A 22890-nucleotide genomic window follows, 5' to 3' on the forward strand; every position below is an offset into this window, starting at 1 on the left:
GGCCTGATGAATTTTTGTAGCAATTTGTTCCCGGTTCATTTGACTTGTACAACCCTCCAGGGGGTGGTAACCCTAGAGCAGTCTAGGGCATCACGCATCAGTGCACTTTCCAATGAATTTAAGGGCTTATTATTTATCTAAACTTTGACCAAACTAGAGGAGGTACCCCCAGGCAGTGACTGACTAACTGTCCACAACATATGTGTTTCCTCTGCCCCTTTTTGTTGGGAGTGGTATTAATTGTGAACTCTATTTTATAGCTCTGTGGTATTTTTCAGGCCTTACCAGCCAAGAATCCCCAGCTTTTTCCAAGAAAATTGTGTTTATTTTGCCATTGACAATGCCCCCTTTTAGAATTAGTGTTTCTTGTTTTTTTCCATTGTCTTACAAGGACCACCTGATTACATGGTGTTCTTTTTCCTCCGTGCTGATTGGTGGAGCTTGTATTTTTCTAAACAGTGCCTCCACAATAAGTGGGAAATGCAGCCATCTTTTTTCTTTTCTCTGAAATTTTTGTCCCACTTAAAGACCAGTTTTCCCGTAATAAGTTGTGTGAACGGGAAAGATGGTGAATAGGGCAGCTGGTTTCTTTAATGGACTGGCATTTTGTTGGCAGGTTTTAGACAGACTGCCCTCTGAAATGTGAAACGTTTAAACAGATGTTGAATTCATCGAGGGGCGTTTGCAATTCCGATTTGCCATTCGGCAAGTATTTACCCTGATATCTCAGCAAATGCCATCGGATTCTCCTGCAGCATTTTGTCCAGATCTGATGTCAAGCAAGTGTACCTAGGTGGCACAAGGACGGCTTGAACATGACTCAGATGCCTTCAGCAGGTTCGCTTGTATCTGAGAACATCAAATTTCATGTCCAGGTGCTAAAGAAATTTTAGTCACCAACGAGGTGTGGATTTACATAGGATTTGAATTACTATTCACATTGATTGAATGTTACATACAAAGCAGCTGGCGTTTATTCGACATTTAATGCTAAGGATAAAACACATGCTAGACATGTGCAATTAGTTTTGTCGGATCATATGTTGGAAAATACCTTAGTCTGACAATTACTAGCAATATTTTGTGCATGTCAATTTCCAGACTGAATTTAATCTCGTCTGTGTTAGACGTTGAGTCTTCAATGGTATTAAGGCATTTAAAAAAAAAAGGAAACAGACAACCATAGCGAACGCATGTGAATGATACAGTGGATGCCTGGAATTTGGAGAATCTTGGTTAATCCACCTAGTTTCCGTGGCGATTGATTTCGCCATGGCCTTAATTCCCATCATGCTTTTGAATCATTCATCACCGCGAATCACAAAGCCCTCTGTTGGCCCTTGGGGGATCAGGGATTTTAAGTAATGCAAGGAACAGGGAGCAATTTATTATTACACTTCAGTTCATGTGCATCTACAAATATCATGGAAACTTGACCTGTTTTGTGAATGACCCCAAATCACCTTTGACCCCTGCCATGCATGATGTGCCATCGCAAAGCACTCCCTCAAAAAACAGGTAAAAAGTGGTCGTTATCTTAAAACTGAAGGAGTCAAATACAAGATATTGAAACCAGAATGACCAAGACATCATAAGGACACAATACAAAAAGAGATCTGGTTTTTCCTGGGCAAGGTTTTCATATTTATTCCCTAGACACATTTTGTAGGTACGAAACATACATTCTTTTTTTTTTAAACAACATTGTGCAATTGAGTCACTTGATTTAATACAATAGAGAAAAATATTCAATCTACATGCACGAAAATCACTTCATCATTGTGACTTGCTAAAAAATACCGGTTTGACAAAACTAACGACCAACCAGTTTAGAATTCTTGAGTTATTATCAGGTCCAAACATAACTGACAAGTACAGCAATTTTCTTCCCTAAGCTGGAAAAATACCACCTGTACATGTTACTGGTAAGTCATGTGACAATGCTGTCGACAAGTCATTACCCTCAGCTGCATAACCTCATAAATAGATGAACTTCAAAAACATTTCAGATGGCCTTTTCTTTACTACCCCATGCACAAGCTCTGAGTTGTTCGAGATCTTCTGGGTAAAAAATACATCTGCAGTACTAGGATTTCTGCACTTGAGAAACCGTTTAAATGCATTTTACCGTGGCTTTTAACCATGCGTTTTTGGTTTTTTTTCACACTGTGTAGGACAGAAATCTACATCAGCCTTTGTCAAAATGCCTGAAACATATCAAACCCGAGTGAGTGAAAATGTTCTTCCCATTGTTCCTGACAGGATGACATGATGATCACTGAACATTGACTAAAACAAAATTTAAAGATGTGAGAAAATACTGGAATAGAAAGTGTCTAGTTTATACAAAGGTTTTTGATATGAACAATAAACACAGTAAATGCAGTGAGCACATTCAAAATAGTGTTTAAAATATCATCTATCTAAGAGCCAAGATAACCGTAACATCACATTTTTAATTATACTTACTTTCCCTCATTCTTTAATCTTTTCTCTGTAGGGAAACAACATAATGTCCTCTTCCAATTAGGACTCCAAAGAAATGTAGCTAGGCCTACATGTATTTTTACAAAAGTCCAAATCTTAAAACAAATTCACAGATGGAACAGAATGGTATAGTAACAAGGAAACACGGCCCAACACATACTTTATTAAAACGTGGTGCGCTGAAGAACTTGGCATGCATATTTCAAAAATACATCGGATCTGACTTCAAATCATTTGTGTTTTGCCAAGGAAGGAAAATTTTAAGTACTTTTTATTCTGAACCAAGGATCAAAAACCTGTTTCACACTGTACATTTGCTGATGATAACCTTTGGCCCAGTGTGCAAATAGATTTTGATGGCATTCTTTTTAATAGGTCAATGACATCAGGTGAAGAATATGCAAGGGTTGAATGGAGTGTGACCTCCTCTGGTGCCCCCCAAAAATATTTCAGCGAGCGTTACAAAGCCATCTCTGTTTAAACTCTTTCAAAGTCAGTACCTGACTTTCTGAACATTTCAAAGACCCACCGTGACAATCATAACAAGTCAGTATAATAGAGTTTCACTCTGTCTGGGCACATTCAAATCTGATTGACTGTAAGAGTTTATGCGTGTGAATTGCTGGCAACGTGTGCCAGGAAAGGATTTTCTTTAAATATACAATTAAAAATAAACATCAATTTGGCACTAAAAGTCATGACAAAAGGACAATTCTTCCACTGTGGTTAAACAAGGTCTTTGTTTATGTGTGTGTTTAAGTGCATAATACACATGACCTCTTGATTTCAGTTCTTCACAACTATAAGCATACACCTTTAACACTATTCAAAAACATCTGAAAAACACATCCCCAATAACGTCCAGTTAACCTTGTATTTGTAAAGACCTTGTGGGAAAGGGTTGCGATTTTGTGTTGAAAATTTCAAATTTTAGTAGAAACATAACACTGAAACCTTTGTGATTTATGTAGACTTAACAGAAAATTACGCAGTCCAGCAATTTATAAATATGCGGGGGAAATGTACAAACAACTGAGATAGTTGTGGGCCTAAAGTTATTGGCGGTGACTGGAATTCATAAGAAGTAAAAGCAACGTGCTTACCACTAAAATTGTGCATACTTGCTAACTGTTGTCTGCCTGCCACTGATTTAAAACCAGCCGAGTGTGCTCAAATTACACTAGTGGTAATACGATTCTAACACACAGACCAGACCCTGGATCAAGGTAATGTACAACCCATCTGACATTACGAGTGAAGAACATTTTGTGGCGTAGCCTCCAATTAGGGGTGCCCACAGCATCTGTGAGACATTCATACCTAAGAAACCGAAGACGACAGTGCACAGTGGAGCAAATTTCTCTCAATACAATTTGTAAAAAAGTCTTTCCAAACCATCAGCAGATAAGATGGGCCCGGAAGGCACTGCGTCCGTGATCAAAGTTATTTTGGGGACGGAAGTCATCGTATTATATCGGGAAGACTTTCCACTTTTTGGCAATGGAAGACGGGGTTGGCACACATGGTATGCACGTAAATAACAGGTTAGGGTATCAATCCTGGATTTCACACGCAGGTTGCAGTGACGCGGTTTGTCAGGTTTATGTTTTTGGTCACATCTATTCCCCTGGGGACTACAGCCTCAAAGCTGATGACCTGTAATAAAATATTGTTTTTTATCAAGAACAAATGTACACCGTGAGATGCGATTACCGCAAAGAGAAATTGATAAAGGTGGAGACGTTGATTTTTTTTTGTGTTCACTCTCTGAACTTGGAACACACGATGGATGAATACGAACAGAGACTGAAGATTGTGACAAACCATGTTGCACAGGGACGTGACAGACGCAAGTCCTCAGATGCTAGGAGCCTGTCCAAACAAACCGCTTCTTTAGATCTTCCATTCTCTGAATCAGAATTTCATATTCAATCTTTTCACTTCCTTCCCCTTTTTTTGAACAGTAGACCAATGGACAATACTCTGTAAGACATTTCTTACACAGTTTCTAAATACCATGAGCTGGTGAAATCCAGAAAGGCAAAAGGTCATTTTACAGTAAACTGGCTCTGCAGCCTTTCCACAGGCCACGATTGGGCTTGATCTCACTTGGCACTGACAAGCCCATGTCTGCATCCTGACCAATTGAAGTCTTGACCAGCAACCAACGAGAGCATCTAGCTACATTGTACAGAACATGAATCGATTGAAAGAAACCCGTAGGGGTGTGCAGGGAGCCAAGCTGAAACTTCTTTTGTCTCTTTGACAGTAATTTCTTTCATATGGCTCTGAAGCTACCTTACCCAAAAAATTCTCATAGTTCATGTTGCAGGCCTGAGTCCTATGCTTCAGGGAATCTGTTATATTTATTAATATTTACGATGTTTGAAAAATAAACTAAAATTGACAAGATGATGCATGTTGTACAAAACCTGCCTGATGACTGCGCCTATATGTACGTGCATTGTTTGATTCAGCCAACGGGAAACTTTTTAAAAAATGTTCCTTTGTATAATAAAGCTCAGCAGACGTGGAGTACGAAGCCAAATATAATTTGGGCGACGGGGAGTACCGGAAACCATCTCAAGAAACTGTTTTCAAATGTTAACTGGTGATAAATTTCCCTGTTTTGGAATCAAAGTCATCCTTGAATGGAACGACCTGGCATGACGTCCATTAATTCTTCAGCCTTTATGTTGCTTGTCTCAGCAGAGTGAACCAAAATCACGCCTCAATATTTCTCTATCCTCATTTATCAGTTAGATGAACTAATCCCAATTAATGAAAAAATTAAGATTAATTGCATCAATCAGAAACACTCTTCATTCTTCAAAAAATAATATAAAATAAAACAAGTACTGTTCCACACTGACAAAAATGCAGACAGATAACATCTGATACAAATGTTTTGCATATTTACAAAAAGAGTTGTTTTGACAATTGTGTTGCGCTAAATATTTTGAATATAGCTTCATCCCAAAACCTCTGATGCATTCTGCATTGGAATTCTCTCATTTTCTGGGGTAGAACAGATATGTCACAGTGACCTCTACAGCTGGGGTTATCAGCTCAGGGACTCGTTATCACCAATCAAGAGTGGACGTGAGTTTGTTTAGTCATGCCACGACAATGCCATGTAAACTTCCGAACCTCTTTCAGGTTGTTCACAAGAATTTCCATACCATTTCACCTTTGCCGACCCCAACGCCTCCACCACAAAAATGCCCAAAAAACAACCCCCCCCGAAAAAAAAACCGAAACAGAAGATTGTAAATGTTAAATTATTACATACATGTACGTGCGCAACCTTCAAATATTTTCTTGGTCACTTGGGGAATGTTTCGTTCACATACACTATTCTATGATTGTCGCCTTTAATTTGAAGAGTACAGAAGTGTAGGAAACATGTAGGAATTGACTTACTTCTGTCTGAAAAACACTGCTGCATGTTTGCCTTCTCAGTTGTGGACATTAAGATATGTACAGAAAAATACATTTTATTTTTATACAAAAAAATTCAGTTAAGTGATTCAGGTATGTCAGGACTTCAAAGCATTTGGCTCCTATTTATTTATTTTTTTATTTTAGTCCAAGGAGTGGTTGTCTAAATCTTGGTGGTTTATGTCTTGGCTTCTACAGCTTGAAACTTTCACCATGCCAGTGGCATTTTTGAAAGAGCTGTATTGCTACATGTTCTTGGGAGTGATCTGCTTGTTTTGGCAGAGGACGGGCTCCTACGTATTAAAGCCCGTGAAAAATTAGCTCTGAGTGGAATTTTTTTTCTGCCTGCGTGATTAGTGCGGATTTAAAAAATTAAACACAGCTCAGTCAATGCTCCTTGGTCTGCTTAACACCTGAGTACTGGTCTGTCGTCAGGGCAGACAGATGACATATTTCCCTTTCAGTATCTCGTCCTGAACGTCATCGCTGGAGGTGGCGATCTCAGCCTGCACGGACAGCACCGAGCAGGCGAAGGTGAGGAACGTGGCCGCCACAGCGACGTAGAATGCCCAGCCTAGTGAGCACGCTCCCAACTGGAAGGGGGCAGCATCCATGCCGCAAAGCTCAATGACTCCATCCGAACCCCAGCCCGCTGGGTACACCACGAGGCCCAGGAGGATGAGAAGACCTGGAGTTTGGAGAAAAAATAGAGGAAGGATAGATGAAAATGTGGAGATTTTTTTTCCCATTACCAAGGGATGATTGTGATGTCAAATGGGGAGCAGAGAACTAGGATGTGGTGCACAAGGTGCTGAGGTGAACATACCAAGTCAAAGTCTAGCCTAGCCTAGCCATGCAGGGCAAGGGTGCGCAGAAAAGGGTCATGCACACCAGAGGAGTTTACAATGAGCAAGGCAAGCCAGGCCCAGTACATGACCCACAATCATCCTTATCAAGCCAACTGAAGCCATGTAAGATCAGAGCTGCACTAAGTGGAGCTGGGTTGAGCCACAGAGCAAGAAACAGCAGAGCAGGGTAGAGTGGCACAGCATGGCGCAGTGCCACAAAGCTAAGCACAGCAGAACAATCCAACTGCTGCTACTACCCTAGAAAGTCTTCCCACAACCAATCCAAACTTGATGATGACGTCTGTAGCAAAATTGTCCGTCATGACCAGTATGCCACCTTCCCGCATGAGTGACCGCCGATTGCCTGGATGTCAACGGCTGACTCTATGTACGCTCTAAAGCCGTCGATACACACAAATTGATAACAATAATAAGCGCCTAGCTTTCCTATCCATCAAGTGAGGTCTCTGTGTTACCGAACACCCTTCAAAGATCGTTCATTCAACAAACCGGCCTTTGCTTTTAATGTTTACTGTTCTGGGAGATGATTACACTGGGCGGGTTCCGAGGTATAGTGGTCTGCCCAAGCCAGGTTATTAGCTGTAATGGAACCGCGGTCTAGTTTCGGTCCAGTAATTTGTCATGGACTCGGAATTCAGAGCTGGTTTTAATATGTGTCTGATTGATGGTCTACTGGGACCAACCACACTGAGATCTATTTGAGTTTAGTTGCCGAGGAAGGCAAACAGGTCTAATGAGTGAAAGGCATCCTGTATTGTTTTGACAGAGCTGTGAGGCTCATTCCCCTGAGTGCTTTCAATGTAGTGGGACTGATGTTTTGTACATGTATCCTTAGAACAGCGAGCCCATGATGCCCGACATGGAAACCTTAAAGTTTAAATATACCTTTTATTCAAAATGAAAAAAGGATAAGAAAACGAACCTTACTGCAATTGTTATACAGGGGCGTAGTGACTGGGGGGGATTAATTCCAGTCGGCAAATAGAGCTTCAGTCGGCAAATGAATCCAAAATAGTACATAACTGATATACATTGGCAGTCGGAATTTCCCCTGAAGCATGAAATGCAGTGTACCATGAATCACTTTTGTGAATAATACACGACACAAGGTCGGCAAAATGACTCTGGCACCCCCCCCCCAGAAAATGCCTTTGCTACGCCACTGTTGTTATAATCCTAGGAAAACTGTAAAAATTCACTCAATTTTGGAGGATTCAAAACTACTGAGGTTAACAAACTGCAAGCGGAATGGACTTCTCCCTTGAGAAAAGGAACAGAGGTCCTGGGAATTATCTTTTTTTTTTTCAAATTCTGAAACTGAAACGATAAGATGGCCGTTAACTGTCCATGCACGAGAGCAGGTCTGAATTTAAAGATAAGACAGGACAATATTTAGGTTGGAAACGTACACTTCTCAAAGAACAATCTCTCAGGAAAAATGTGTTGATCTTAGTCTTTCTGCCAGGGTTGCTGCGTCAACATCCCATTTCTGGTGATAATGTTGGAACTCATCCAAGCTCACGTCCATATATCACAATCCACAGGCCTTGACCACATGCCAATAAACCTGCAGTGCTCAGCTCTCTTCATCGCCCTCTCAATTTTTTTTTACAGCACGAACCGAAAAGCAAACATCGTTAATTTTTCTTCCAGTGTGAGTGGGGGTGAAACCGGCAATTGAAGGGGGGACCACAACTGAATGAGGAGGCACGCATGACATCCTGTAATCAAACACGGCCGTACACCGATTTCCTTTCATTTGAACTCGGATGTTGGCAAACACATGCCATGATCTGGGTAAACATTTTGAATGTCAACGTGATGCAAAGCAGGGCACTGAAAGTAACTAGAGAGACTAGCTGTTGCCATAGGAATACAGGAAAAGGGTTTTTTATGGGGGGCTTATAAATGCTTGCGAGTATCAGTTCTTTTGACCATGCATGGGGGAGGGGCAGGGTGTGCATGATTCAGGAGACCGAGCAAGGCAACACAAACAATGCCATAAAGCTTAGTGTGAAAGGATTTTTACTTCAATAGTGAAAAGATGGGGTCAGCTCAAAGTCTGATGCCTCATGGCATGTCCGAAAAATGTGTTTAAAAGTCCATCTAGTGTGACGCCTTAAAAGTTCGACGCTTCTTCATTAGTTTATTTTGGCCTACAGATCCGACGCCTCATAAGTCCGATGCCTCAAAGTCCAAATTTTCAGACTTACGACGCATCTGACTAATGAGGCGTCAGATTTACAATACGCACCCGATAAAATAGATGCCATTGACGTTTGACATAGAGGATGCCTGATGGTGTGCTTACAGGTCTCTCTCAAATGACATCCCCTCCTACAGATTGCCACATGCACTGGCCTTTTTTCACTTCATTTTTCGTATTTTGAACACATTTGGATCAGCAGGCGCGTGAGTTTAGAACATTTTACATAGCGCGCACACGCAACTACTGGTGTTGAATACACAGTTTCAATTTTCCTGGATAGCACAGCCCGTCACGAGAGATGACTAGGCAGGTTGTTGCCTAGCATGGGGGTTAGTACTAGTAGGTTGGGCAAATGCTAAACAAATGTGTGGTCCGAACTCCATTCCTAGTAAGATTGTCAGTACAGGTAATTTGATTTACAACTGCTGTCCTCTGACTGGGCACTTTGGGCAGACAAGGCAGTTCTCTCTTAAATCTGTGCTTAAATCATAGAGCAAGTTGGAGGCAGCCTGTAGGTCAATCAGCTCCTTACCACAGTGTGGTTTGTAAGGAGGTGTTAAAACCCGTCACCTTTCACTTCATACAAGGGAAAGACACCCATGATGAAGCATGCCCTACTTACATTTTGTGACCACCTGTTAGGGCGTTCAACCTACAAGCCAAACAGGGAACCACACTCAGATAAATGGAATGTTTAATTTCCACTTGGCCCGTCCAAAACCCTTGGCTGGTAATCCCTGTTTAACCACCTCCATGGTTTAACCATTTAAACCATCTGGCTCAAATATTGCCTTGCGCTTGGTGGTAAAGGCATCAACCTTTGAAGCCTCTTCTGGGAATTGTGGGTAGGCGCTTGGGATTACTGTTTAATTTCAGAGGGGTCAAATTTGGGTCAGATTTTTTATAGAGTAGCCAGGTGTGCTCTGACCAGCCTGGGAACTACAGAATGATAAACTTCTTCTCGGGAACTAAGTACATGTAATAAGAGCAAAATATTTACAGCCTAAAAAATGTCTGCGATCGCTATTATCAGGTAGGTTGTTTTCTGCCCAGTTATTGGTGTCCATGTATTACCTAGCAATTGCAGGAACCATCTCAATCTTAGCTACATGTAGTTACAGATAAATCCCTGTTCTGAGCAAAAGACACAAGTTGGAAGATGTTGGAAAAAGAGCTTGAAAAAAAGAGCTGTTATAAGCAGACTGTGCAAACAAACCTCGTGTGATCTGCAGATTTGCACTGATGCTCATTTCTGATGTGTGTTAGTAAACTTGCTTGGGTGGGTCTACTCCCTAGTGTAAACCAAAAGCTCTTGGGATTTTACAGTGCCACTAACCAATACCATGAGAGAGAACAAAAATTCAAGTTTCAGTTTAGAACTGCACCGAGCATAGAGTATGTACTTCTGTAAGGTTTTGCTGTTACATTTTCAAAAGACCTGGAGCTAGAGAAGGTTGTTTGCAGTTAATAAATTGTGTATAAAAGTTCAGTTAATTCACATACATGTACATGCATACAGTTGCCAGATATATGGGCAATTCCGAGTTCAAAATTTTGGTCCACACAGGGAATGTTGTTACATATCATAGTCATAAGATTGTTTTTCTTTTCAACCCTTTCCTTGCTGTTCACTGATTTGCCTCGGTCAACCAAAGCAACCATTATGTGATTTCTATCCCTTGGGCAAGCCGCTCACTGAAGACAACCGGCAAATCCAGCATCCTCCACTCTAAGGCTTTCAAAAGCCTAGCTATTGCAACACGGGAGGCATAATCCGACCGGTGAGACAAAGTTGCCTGGCAACGGTGAAGATATATTCCTAGATTTTCAAAAAGGGTGCAGGATGAATAGGCTGAATTTTCAATGTCTTTCTTCCATTCCTCATTTTTTGTTCTTACATGAAGACCAGTTTCATTAAAAATGGCATACATATACATGTACATGTATTCTATTTCCACTTCCAAATTTGATGACTGTGGACTGATTTTTGTGAGACCACTTCCCAAATGTTACAAATTGTCAGACACCAAACCAAAATCCCCTAATCTTTCTTAGTTTATTTCACTGTAATGCCCAGGCCAGTCTGAAGTGACTGTTTACATTTTCCAGTGATAAAAACCTTGGAAACCACAAAGGGACTTGCGCTGGCCTGTTCTGAAGCACTTCCCCCAATTTTCTTCACCCACTTCTGCCCCAGAGCTGGTAACCAAATTTGTTATTGTTTATCACACACCTCAGCTTTTGAAGAGGTTGTTAAAAAAAAACCACAACAGTGTTTCCCATTGTTCCTACAGCTGCCGACAAGGCGCCTGCCCTTGAAGAGACTATATCATCAGCCTGTCGGCCTTTTACCCATATTCAAGAGCCAGTCAGAATGCGGGGACACCGTATATAACCACATACAGTCACTTCTTGGGGATTTTCACTAAAGTCAATAAAGCAATGGTTTCGTCAGAAGGGCATAATTAAGTCACCTGATGTATGGTGATTTTTGTGAAAAAAAAAAAAGCCAGAATGCCCTTAAGCCAAGCACAGGATGGTACAACCGCTCTATCGAACCAAATTCTGAGCCTTGACTGGTGGAAATGATACATATTTTTATTTACATACATGTGTGCTTTTCTACGGCTGAGTCAATTCAAATAATTCGCTATTTGAATATTCGACCTTCAATTCAATCGAATATCCGAATATTTGTTCGAACTGACAGGCAGATTGTTGATGAACAATCCATATACAAAATCAGAACTTTGCAATAATGCACAACATTGTACATTTTAATCACTGTAATAATAGCTTCTCGTGTCTGGGAGTACTGGTATCTCCAGCCATGATTTAGCAAGATTTAGTGATGAACAATACTTCTTGTCCTTTAAAATTTTGTAATGCATAAATGAATTTTTCAATCTTTATAAGATTTCTGTCGCTTTTCATTTGAGTCTGCTTGAAACAAGCCTCCAAGGCTCCATAGTGCAATTTTTTCACATTTAAAACAAAAGAGAATTTTCCCTTCGTTTTCATTAATTTTGCTTCGAATATTCGAATTCGGAAAATAATATTCAAATATTCGATACTCGATCAAATTTCCGGATATTCGGGACAGCCCTATGCTTTCCTGGATTTCCACAGGAAAAAATGCACATGACATGCGTGCAAAGCATGTCATTCCAGGTCTTATTATTAGTGGGGAGAACGCACACATTTTGAAGTACCGTAAAAGCACCAAAAAATTCATTTAAAAAAATTGCTTTTACCATATCTGACCCTTTATAATCCGACATTGTCTCTCCCTCCCATCCAATCATCCCCCCCGCGCAAGGAATGGTAACAGTCTTGGTAAGTCGGTATCTTCGCAAAGATTTCACAAAGATTATGTGAAACTGTTTCAAGAACCGTATTTGCAAAGGTTTGACACTGGAATTGCTGAGAAACAGGAGGTCAATTCACGACCATCTATAAATTGAAAACTGGCAGACTGTATAGCCGCAGACAGTTTGTATGACCAATTTCCTGTGGGGTGATATGTTATTGTCAATCACAAAAAGGCCACTCAAACTGATGCTTGATGAGTCTCAATTGGGCAATGAGTTTAAATTGGGCAATCACTATTTGGTAAATCATATTTCAATACTGAGAAACTACATACGCTTGGCTTTTTTTTTTTTTTTTGGTGTGTTCTCTCCTTCCTTCCTCTCAAGCGCAAGATTTTGAGCAACTTTTTCTTCATGGAAATTTCAATCCCATGTAGCGTACAATGGCCTGATAAAGAATTTCAGCCTGACCAAAATCTACAAGTTTGTCCTACGTACTGCATACAGGCCATGCCCACAGACACTACTGCACGTCGGTTGAACTGCTTACATTGCCAACAAATCCCCTTTCGGGTGCCTCCTTGTCAAACCCCAAATGAAATAGTGTCCCCTTTTTTTTTTCAAGTTGAACTCATCCGAGGTCCACAACTTTTTTTACACTGTACTTTTGTGACAGAATGCCGAATTCCACCCCCGGCCTGAGAAAACACTCAACCAGAAGGGATGAGGTCACTCTAGACCAAAGGGTCAACACAAATCAAACAGTGGGGAAAAAACACCCCCCCCCCAAAAAAAATTCAGATTATTTTCCCACACATATTTCCGCGGGACTACGCACCCACATCAGCTTGTAAAGTGTGTACAAAACATGTACAATGTACATGTACATATGTACATGTACTGTACAGCTTCCACTGCATACACAAAGTACATGGACATGTACATGTACATGTACATGTTCATTGTACCATGATTGCAAAGTTCCTGTACTACTCCCTATACAGTGGTTTTAACATGGAGGGTGTCAAACTTCCCAGTAGATACACATGTTTTGATTAGTCATCAGCAAATAAACTCAATTTTCCTTGAAAATCTTCTGTTTACCACTCGTTTAATCTTGTTGGGGGTGTACTAACCGGGTGGTCATTGCTCTCCTGGTCATTGCGGGATTATCCTGGAGGTGTTTTTGTGCAATTTATCCGAATTTATGATTAATTCTGGAGAATTCCGGAGTGATGTTTTACCCATTACCGTCTACTATCATTGGAAATGCAGATATCAAAAAGAAAAAGCTCCTACTAGGGTAAATCTATGTATCTATTTGTACATGCGTATCCCCTCATTATAAAAACAAAAACACAAAACAATGCTTTCCTTTCTGTTTCATACAAGTGCTGCATATTTATAAGGAAATGAAACGACCCAGTCAGAGTTCAAGAAAAATAAAGCACCAGCAAGTGTGGACATGAGGGGGAACGGTCCATATGGTTAACCCAGATCTGGTCAATATTGATATTTTTTTAAATCAAAAATGATATCTTGAAAAAAAACGTCGCAAGTTGCAAACCTCGGCTTGCTGCTTGAAGACTGTGATCTCGTTCAGAATGCCAGCTTCTCCTCTCTCTCCCAAAAATATCTCAGATCCTTCTCTTACCAATGGTTTCAGTTGGGGATATTTTGACAAGTTGGAGTATGAGCAAACAATGGGTACTTGAGCATAAGTACCACTGTACAGCATCGCTTATCACCACTCACCTGCAATTGCTTGTATGAGTCCCGACACAGTGAAGATGCTTTTCTTGCAGATGCTCCTAAAACAGAAGGTGAAGATTGACACAATGGCGATAAACCCCAGAATGGCTAGACCCAGACAGTAGAAAACAACAGTCAACATCCACAGCCAAATCGGCAGGTCAAAGAAACTGGCGATCCAGGTGCATTCCTGGGCTGCACCAGTCGCGTAGTGCAAGACGCCGCCCGGCGAGTACCTCTCTCGGCACAGTGTAAGCAGCCCGTGGGCTGAGCTCTGTGTGACGGAGACATACGAGTCTGGTCTCAGCGACGACCCTGTTGTGTTCGATGGAGCATCCTCCGGTGTGGTCGACACGAGCGTGGCTGTGAGGGACCTGTCGTCCCGCAGCAGCCAGTCTGGGTTGATGACGGCAAAGACGTGCATTACGACAATGCCAATACTGACGACAGTCCACAGTATGGAACGCAACGTCACTATCAGGTAACCCATAGTTAACTAGGTTCACAATCTCACACTGGGGAGGGTTCTGGAGTTGCTCTGAGTGCAATGTATATACGAACATGCACCTCTCCACCAGCAAATCCTTTTTCAAATGTTGGATTTGTCAGAACCTGAAGAATCCAATTGCAGTTTGCTGTGCTTCAGAAAACTTGACAAGAAATCCACCAGTCATTCTTTCCTGCAATTTGAAGGGGGAAAAAAGGGACACTATGAAATCAACAACCATCAAGAAATTATAAAAATTCCTCACAATCTGAACAACTTCACAACAAACACAATTCTACCACACAATGTTTTCCACTGTGTAAATCTTTAATCAAAAACCCTTAACTACTATCTACAGTTCCGCAGCAAAAAAACTTGGAACAGACTTCCTACATGTAATACAACAAATTATGATCATTCCACAAAGTAGTAAAGAACTCCAAACAAACATGTATATGTATGTACACATTACAACATGGACCAACAAAATGGTTCAATTTGGCTTCAATGCATCATTTTTATAAAATGAAAAAAAAATGGCTTTCCAGTTCCCCCCCCCAGCCAGCTGCAGACATCTACTGTGACGGTGATGTAGAGCGTGTCACTGAGTCACGCCCCATTGTCTCAACTCTTGCTCTGATTGGTCCCACTCCCTTGGAAGGCTTCCAAATTTGACGTAATGCCCTGAACAGGATGTCAACTAGATACAGACTTTCCATCTGACTCAAATAGAATGGTCTAATCTTTTCTGTATTATGAAAATAGTAATTTTTTTTTTCTGAACACGAATGGAGCTTGCAAATTTTCCTGGAAGGGTTGGGCAAGTCCAAATTTATACCTGGAAGTGTTGGCCAGGGATAAATACATGTAAATTGTAAAATTAATCAATCAAACAAACAAATCTTAGATTACAGCTGAACAAACTTGTTAAAATCTGACTCATTTTGGCCTGTGGAACTCAGCATTCCAACACACTGTATCTCTTTTTTATTTAAACCCCGCTATGCACTGGCCATTTTGCCATAGAATTGTCGGACCTTTCAAAACCTTCCAAAAGCACACAGCATTAATGGGGAAGTCTATTCTTGAAGATTTTGGTACAAATGTAGACTTGAAACAAAACATGCCTACAGTCAAAGTAGGGGACGCCCACTTCAAACTAAACCAATTCAACAGTGGGAGGGTAACTTCCAGGGAGACAGATTTTGAAAACACTCTAAAAAGCACTCCTTCGAGGTGAATTACAGTCTGTGAGCATGTTTCTGGCGCTTTACCGGATGTCCTTCAACCAGAAGCAAAAGTGTGCCAAGGAAAAGTGCATTCGAATCAGGCACAGGCCCCCAAAGTGCACAAAACCGTACTGAATGGAATACAAAGAGCGTGTCATCCTTGCTGAGCAAATCCAAAATCAGAGCTCCAAATTGCGGCCTGGGCACGTAGAGTGTGGTCATACCTTCCAACAAAAGATCTCTAGAGTCTACTTTCATGAGAATTTAGGTAAACACTGAACACAAAACTCGGATTCTGGAAGAGAAGAAAGCAATCATCACCCATGATCTACTGAGCTTTAGCTCCCCCACCTCCTGAGAGTATTTTGCACCATGGGTGGTTACTCAACCGGAAACGGCAAACTGCTACAAAGGCAGTAAGTGGAAATATGTGCAAGACTGCAAGGACAAAAAACACCCCGCAAAGACAATGTAACCTGAATATTTTCGTGTCTGCGAATGATGTAACGAGATTTGTCACTGGAATCCTGCTATGTCGCATTTCCAGTTAGAAGGTTATCATTAAGAGAGCAATCTTCCAAATCCTGTCTATTTCTTTGAGGGATTTATATTTGGAAAAAATGACACATCAAGAACTTTTTTGTCGATTGTTGTGCTACATAGCTCAAACAAGTCTTTGATGGAACAACAGAGAGTTGACAAACACAGAACAGGAAAACTTCCGACAGTGATATTTCTGCATTTTCCAAGCCCTACACTTGTTCTCATTTCTCCCAGGAGTACACTTGCCGAAAAGACCTCTGTACCAGGCGTGACTGACTGAAAATCTCATCAAGCTTGTTACATACTGAAATGCAATTAACACAAGCACCTTGGCTTTCTAAAACATTGCTTACAAGAAGAACATCGGCACTGAAACAGGCCATAGTGGTGCCACTGAACTTTGTGAACCTACACCGAGTGAGCGAACACTCCACGAGATGGTTTTTGTGCCTCCTGCACTTTTGAAAGATGCGAGTTTGCCTGCTCACTGGCCTTGGGCAAATTTCATACACAATTTCTGAAAAACCCACACACATTTTTATACAGTGGCCCTGGGGCCTTGTTCTGCCAGCTGTGAGATCGGGCGTCTCTTCCTTGCTTATGGCCAAGCTACATGCGATCCCCCTGGTCATATCACTTGCTCCATTGGTCGTGTCCCGCACTAATCCCGCTAATTTCAGAGCAGTACGGTCCAGCTAATCCGCCTAATCGGATCTGATGCCTGGAAGGCCTTCCATTGTGCCTCTATCTCCCGGGTTGTGAACGACCAAAAAAAAAAAACACACACACACACACTTCAACTGACATCTGTCGGGCTGCCTCAAAGGGGAAAGGGAGAACCTTATAAACAAATATTATCCTTGAAACCACTTTGCCGGAATAAATTCACAAAACGCTCTCTTCCTTTGAGACGCTCTGCATCAACTCAAACAACTAATTCTTTGACGAAAGAATTCAAATATTTTCAAATGGTTTTGCACAGCCACTTTGTCGGAAAAAATCAAAGTCACTCCTACAATATACTGCTGAAAGAGAGGGCTCTGATAGATTTGTTTTTTAATTACGTGTACTTAGCTGACTTATTTTTAACTGATCCTCAAGTTTCTACTTCTTTTAATGTTCACAAACCTTAATCAAGTGTTCTGTCATAATTTTAAGGTTTCAAGGATTGGATTTTTCCCTTAAACATCTTTATCCTGCCTTTTTAAAGCCATCCTCCTGTCGGTATGTACCTTTCCCCTCTTCCCTGGCCAAAAAAAAGAAAAAAAAACGATCACATTTTTGCAATACGTTTTTACCCTTTTCCTCAGTCAGCAGCAGACAAAAAGTTTCCAATTTCCCTGAAACTTCATTCAAACCTTCAAAATACTTAGATTGTTAGAATTAGAGCAACTTCACACTGAACTGGAGCAAGCAATTGTTAAAAAATCTGACAATCAGCAGGCCGAGAGGGCAAACTTCAGCTGCACTTTTTTGTCGAAATGAATGAAAAGGGGTAAGCTTAAATAATTCTATCTAGGCCATGGAACACGCCATATATGTCCTTTGTCCAATGTACACTACACAAAGGGCCAACTGACCAGTGCAGCCCTGGATTCAGGGTGCACAAACACGGTGTCTAACAGTGACATTGGTTTCGACCATTCACAATCACAAACCTTCACACTGACCAAAGCCCAGCACAAGGACAAATACAAGTGAAGCTTACTGTACTGGATGTCAGATCGCAAGTAGACAAACAAATCTGAAATATGATTTCAAGAAAATTCTGAAGCAAAGGAGAAGAAACAATGTGAGTGACTTTCCCTGTTTGTGACTCCTCACTCCACACAGTGTCCAAAGAAAAAAAAATATAAAGAAAGAAATAAACCTGGAGGTAGCCCCTAAAAATTCAAATCTCAATGGCCCTTTTTACATGTATGTTCTCCCTGCCATCCTACCCCCAACACCAACAGAACAGAGGGTCTGCCATCCTGTGGCATGGAGCTAAAATACAAGTCAAACAAACACTTGTGTACTGTAACCACAATTCATCAGTCCAATCATGTAACTAAATAAAAGGATCAAGTACTTCATTTTTGGTGCCAGGTTCAAGGATCCCTGGAGGTTCTTCTAGTTCCATCAATCTTACCCCAAATTTTCTCTGACTTTGGATTAGTCTTTGACTTGGAAAACTTTCACAAAGTCTCGCATTCCCATCCAGAGCATCAGGCTTCCACTTATGACCAGCAAATCAACCCACACGTATTTTCAGAACCGAGATGTCAAGATATATGACATTTAGAGTTACAACTGTTTAGGTCAAATGAAGGGTGTTCGTTCTCATGGAGAAAACACACACAAATATTTCATTCAAATAAAGAGCAACGACAGATATTATTGACGACAAATGAGAACAATATACTTACATGTATGTATATCAATAACCTCTTCAGATGCAAACTCTAACTCCGTGTGTTGTCGATCTATGTTCAATTCTGTACAACACAGAAAATTCCAGCATCTGCAACGGCAATACCAGTTCTAAATATATATGCATTTTTTTTTACATTTATAGAATTTGAAATCATTAAGGTTGTTGTTTCCTTGCTTTACAGTGGTACCAATGGCAATAAAGGGACTACACATCTAGTACCATGGCAGGTGATCTCCACACTTCAGCTGTGCACTGTGCTACTGAGTTCCCATGCATGTCTGATCAATTGAAGTCTCCAACCAATCAAAAGCTTGTAATTATCACAAAAACCCTGCCTCCCCTATGACTGAATGGACTCATCCAGTGCACTGCTTGTGTCCACAGCCTATCACCCCGTGCAATTAAATTGCACTGTTTTATTGCAAGTTCTCAAACATTTCTTTGATAACACTGGTCGAACAACACAATTAACTGTTTGCTACACTGGCAAAATTTGGGCCACCTATTGCCAAAAATTTCTTGCACATGTGATTTTTTTTCCTGCCCTGCAAGAAATACAAAGGTTAATATTTGTTTTTCCTCTGGTGCCCCGGTGCCATCCCTTCTCGCCACGTCTACTGAGCAAATAAAGTGCCGGACCAGCAGTTTCATGATCAAATTTTTTTGCAGATGGTTGCGAGAGAAAGGGTCTCTGTGTATAGGCAAATTTTTTTGGGGGGGGGGGAGAATTTGTTGGCTTTGAATTCCCCCCTTCCCAACTACCTTCTGCTTGACTGGCTGCCAATAATTTCATTTTAGCCCGCTTGGATGGGGGCGAATTACTGATGAAATTTGAGAAGACGCAATGACTTTTCATGTCTGAGCAAACGGCAGGCATTCGTTGTAATTAACGGAAAATATGTCTCTCTCTCTTCCAAGCTACCCGCAGACCCTTTTCTTTTCCACTGACATGTTTTTTCTTTTGGTCACTGTTTGCTCTACTCTCTATCCAAACAAAGCGGTTCTCAATCTCATTAACTCTGGGTTGCTTCCATTCCAAAATTACTTCTCAACCAAGCTCAAAATACTCACACATGTACACAGCTTTAATCGCAGAAAATCTTATCTGCAATTTTACCAGTTGAAGAATAATATACTGAATATTGTCCGTCAAGAATATAATTGACGGCAACACAAAAAAATGGAACCCAAACTTTAAAAAAAAATGAAAAATTAACATTTTAAAGTAACGCTTAAATATCAAATGATATTTTCCCCCTTAGATTCAGCCACATATGCATACATTTCATCTGACCTTTGTCTTTTCCCAGCTATTTCATCAGAGGAATTCATGATTTTGATCTTGAGCTTTTCATTCAAATTCTCTGAAAAATATAGATTCTAGAAACCAGTTATTCCTTTTTTCCACTGTTCCTATAACTGATGCAAATGTCCAGGGTTATTTAAACCAATGTTTCAATCTCCAGGTTTGCCTGACACAATTGTCTTGGATAGATTATTAATCAAGGGAAACTCAAGACTCATCAGCAAATTAACAAGAAACTGGGCAAGGTTTGAGAGGATAACAACCTGACTGGCCAGGATGGATAATGAGACCAGGGGGCTCTAATCAGTCAATCAATCACTCAGGCAAGTTGGTCTCTGGCTAATTGACACCTGACCTGGATTGGTAATTAATCAACAAACCACTGCAGGGAGCCCCTGGGCCTGTTGAAATGGCCGAACTGAATGGGAATAACATGTGGTCCTCTTCTGGGGGAGGGGTGGAACAGAAAGTGCAGGAACCTTAATGTGGGTGGTGGCTCTGTGCAATGTGGGAGGGCCCTAATCCATGCACTTGTTCATTAAAATTAATGAAAAACATGTTGGCCTAAATGTGCTATGTACTTGTACAGTGAGCTGAACCTTAAAACAATACAGTGTACTTATCAAGAAGAAAAATAAATTACAGAAAAAATAAACCAGAGCAGATTTTATTTGCCTAATACAGTAATACAGCAACCCATGAAGGACACATACAGTTTAAACTCATGGAATTTGGGGAATGTCAGTTAATATTTAACAACGTTACCAATTAAGGAAACAAAACATTTGTTCCCTTGCAGCTGTAAAATAACAGAAAATAACAAATTTGCACAATCTGGTTTTCAGTCGCTGCACTGTCATCAATGTTTTTGACCTCCATGATGTCAAATGTGGTTCACGAAGACTTGATAAATCCCCTTCATAAAGCTCTGTGAGTCCACGATGGGCATTATGTCAAACCAAATTTACGTTCATTTATAAAGATGCAGTGGGCCCCTCTCATCAGTTGACCATAAGTCATGCACATGGAGACATTAAGTCGGATGATTTTTATAAAATCTCATCGTATCATCCCCAGCTTAGACTTCTTTTCCCCTACTAAAATTGAAATGGAATCTGTTGAGAGATGCATTCTCGCTCCTTTTTCTGCTGCATCCTTGGCCGGCCAGTAATGGCAGGGTTACTTTTCAATTACACTCAGTCACACTTTGCCGACTGGCGCGGCGCGCGACCACGGCGTCAGCCGCTTCACCAGCTGCCAACACGTGGAGGTAATGATGAGAGAGACTGGAGCAAAGGAATTAGAGCTTAAAGGGGCAGTCCCATCTGAAAATATGATACCCCTTAAAGGAACGTTCTGTGACTATTAAAAAAAGATTTGATTCCTGAAGATATGGTACACAGCTTTGTGGAAAGCATTTCATCATATTCAACTAAAAAGGGAAACAGACTATGTTAGTAGGTTAATAATTATTCAGATGAACTGAAAAAAATGAATAAATGAAGTGGATTTTCACCTGCAATCTCTGGAACACAGTGCAAGACAACATTTGAATCGAACTTAAATTGCACACAGATGCCAAAAATTGGGAAGCATTTTGTCACCCACATAACATACAACATCGCAAAATATGCAGCACATAGAAATAACCTGCCCCTTTAATTTAAATCCACACAAATGAGGAATATAAGGAGAGAAAAATCATGTCTTTTAAGGTGACAAAGAATACGATGTAGTCCAGGCACCAGTCAGTTATGCCAATTAAACACTACAGTTGGCATAGAAATGGCGAGACCCGTGTGAAACCGCACTTTTAATTGAAGGCCTCCCACTTGAAGGAAGTCCAAATTTTATTAACTGATTTTTGTTTTCCAGTTCGACGGGGGAAGCATGTGGTAAATGGGCGGATTAAAAATAGAAATAGTGGAGAGCCGTAGGCCTATAATGTATGTACCAGTCCACACCTGATTCCAATACGTACAGTGTAGTGTGCAACAACACTCAATTTTTGAAATCTTACCAATTTAGCCCGGCATCAGAGGCAGCGGAACAATGTTCAAAGGGGTGGGAGCTTTCTTAAACACAAGGGTTAACACAAGGAACGTACATTCTGATCCCACAAGAAAAAAAAACTTGCTTTACAGAGTAAAGTTTTAGCCGTGCAGAAGAAAACATGGAAACAAATCTCGGGTCTTTCTTGATGGGATGTCCCTTCTTTCCAGAATAATTTTGCAGAGAAGCACCGTGTTTGCATGCATAGTAGTCGTTATAATGTGAAAACATAAATGTACGTTATACATAATCAAACTTACCTAAATCTTTGTCGAAGGTACGACCACAAAGACAACAGAAATACAACTTTGAACGGTGCGGCCGTCGCTCACTCCAGCCTTAGGTCCACTGCAGTGAGAACACACGGGGTGCAGGCGTACGCATGTGGACGACAACACTGTTGTTATAATTTTCCCCCAGAGACGGCACACAGCGGAAATGATTAAAATCAGATTACGTAACGAAGTGTCGGGAATTGCCCCACAAACCAACAATGCAGCATGGTGAATCATCGAACAACTCATCAGTTTGCTTTTGTCCTCTATATGCTACAACTTAACAGGCCCCCGGGCAATCTGACAGCTCCTTTCGATATATACACATGCATAACGTGCTGTTATGTTGCACGCGTGCGACGCTACGCTACGCTGCTCAGCTTTATCATTATGAGGTTAGTTAACAGCGCCCTCTTTTGATTACGCGGCAGTCAAAAGTGACATAATTATTTTATCTGGGAGATTTTTTTTCAGTCTCGTCTATCTCCGTTTTGGCATGCCCTGATTTTTAAC

At 40.9% G+C, this 22890-nt stretch overlaps 1 protein-coding gene across 6 annotated transcripts; it reads right to left on the reverse strand.

Moving 5' to 3' along the window:
- Positions 1-1615: 1615 nt before the first annotated feature.
- On the reverse strand, positions 1616-22728 carry lhfpl2 (LHFPL tetraspan subfamily member 2). Of its 6 annotated transcripts, XM_022228957.2 has the most exons (4): positions 22363-22728; positions 18737-18831; positions 14073-14749; positions 1616-6616 (listed from the first exon to the last, which is right to left on the reverse strand). In XM_022228957.2, exons 3-4 carry the CDS (start codon positions 14557-14559, stop codon positions 6360-6362), a joined length of 744 nt encoding a protein of 247 aa, XP_022084649.1. In that variant the 5' UTR covers positions 14560-14749; positions 18737-18831; positions 22363-22728; the 3' UTR covers positions 1616-6359. The 6 variants fall into 6 exon arrangements, with proteins under 6 accessions (XP_022084649.1, XP_022084686.1, XP_022084660.1 ...); XM_022228994.2 differs by lacking the exon at positions 18737-18831; XM_022228968.2 differs by lacking the exon at positions 22363-22728 and having other exon boundaries at positions 18737-19446.
- Positions 22729-22890: the final 162 nt, after the last annotated feature.

Source organism: Acanthaster planci, linkage group LG08 (assembly GCF_054643075.1).
Source record: "Acanthaster planci isolate LZ-2023a linkage group LG08, COTS_SCS, whole genome shotgun sequence".
Classification (NCBI taxonomy): Eukaryota; Metazoa; Echinodermata; class Asteroidea; order Valvatida; family Acanthasteridae; genus Acanthaster; species Acanthaster planci.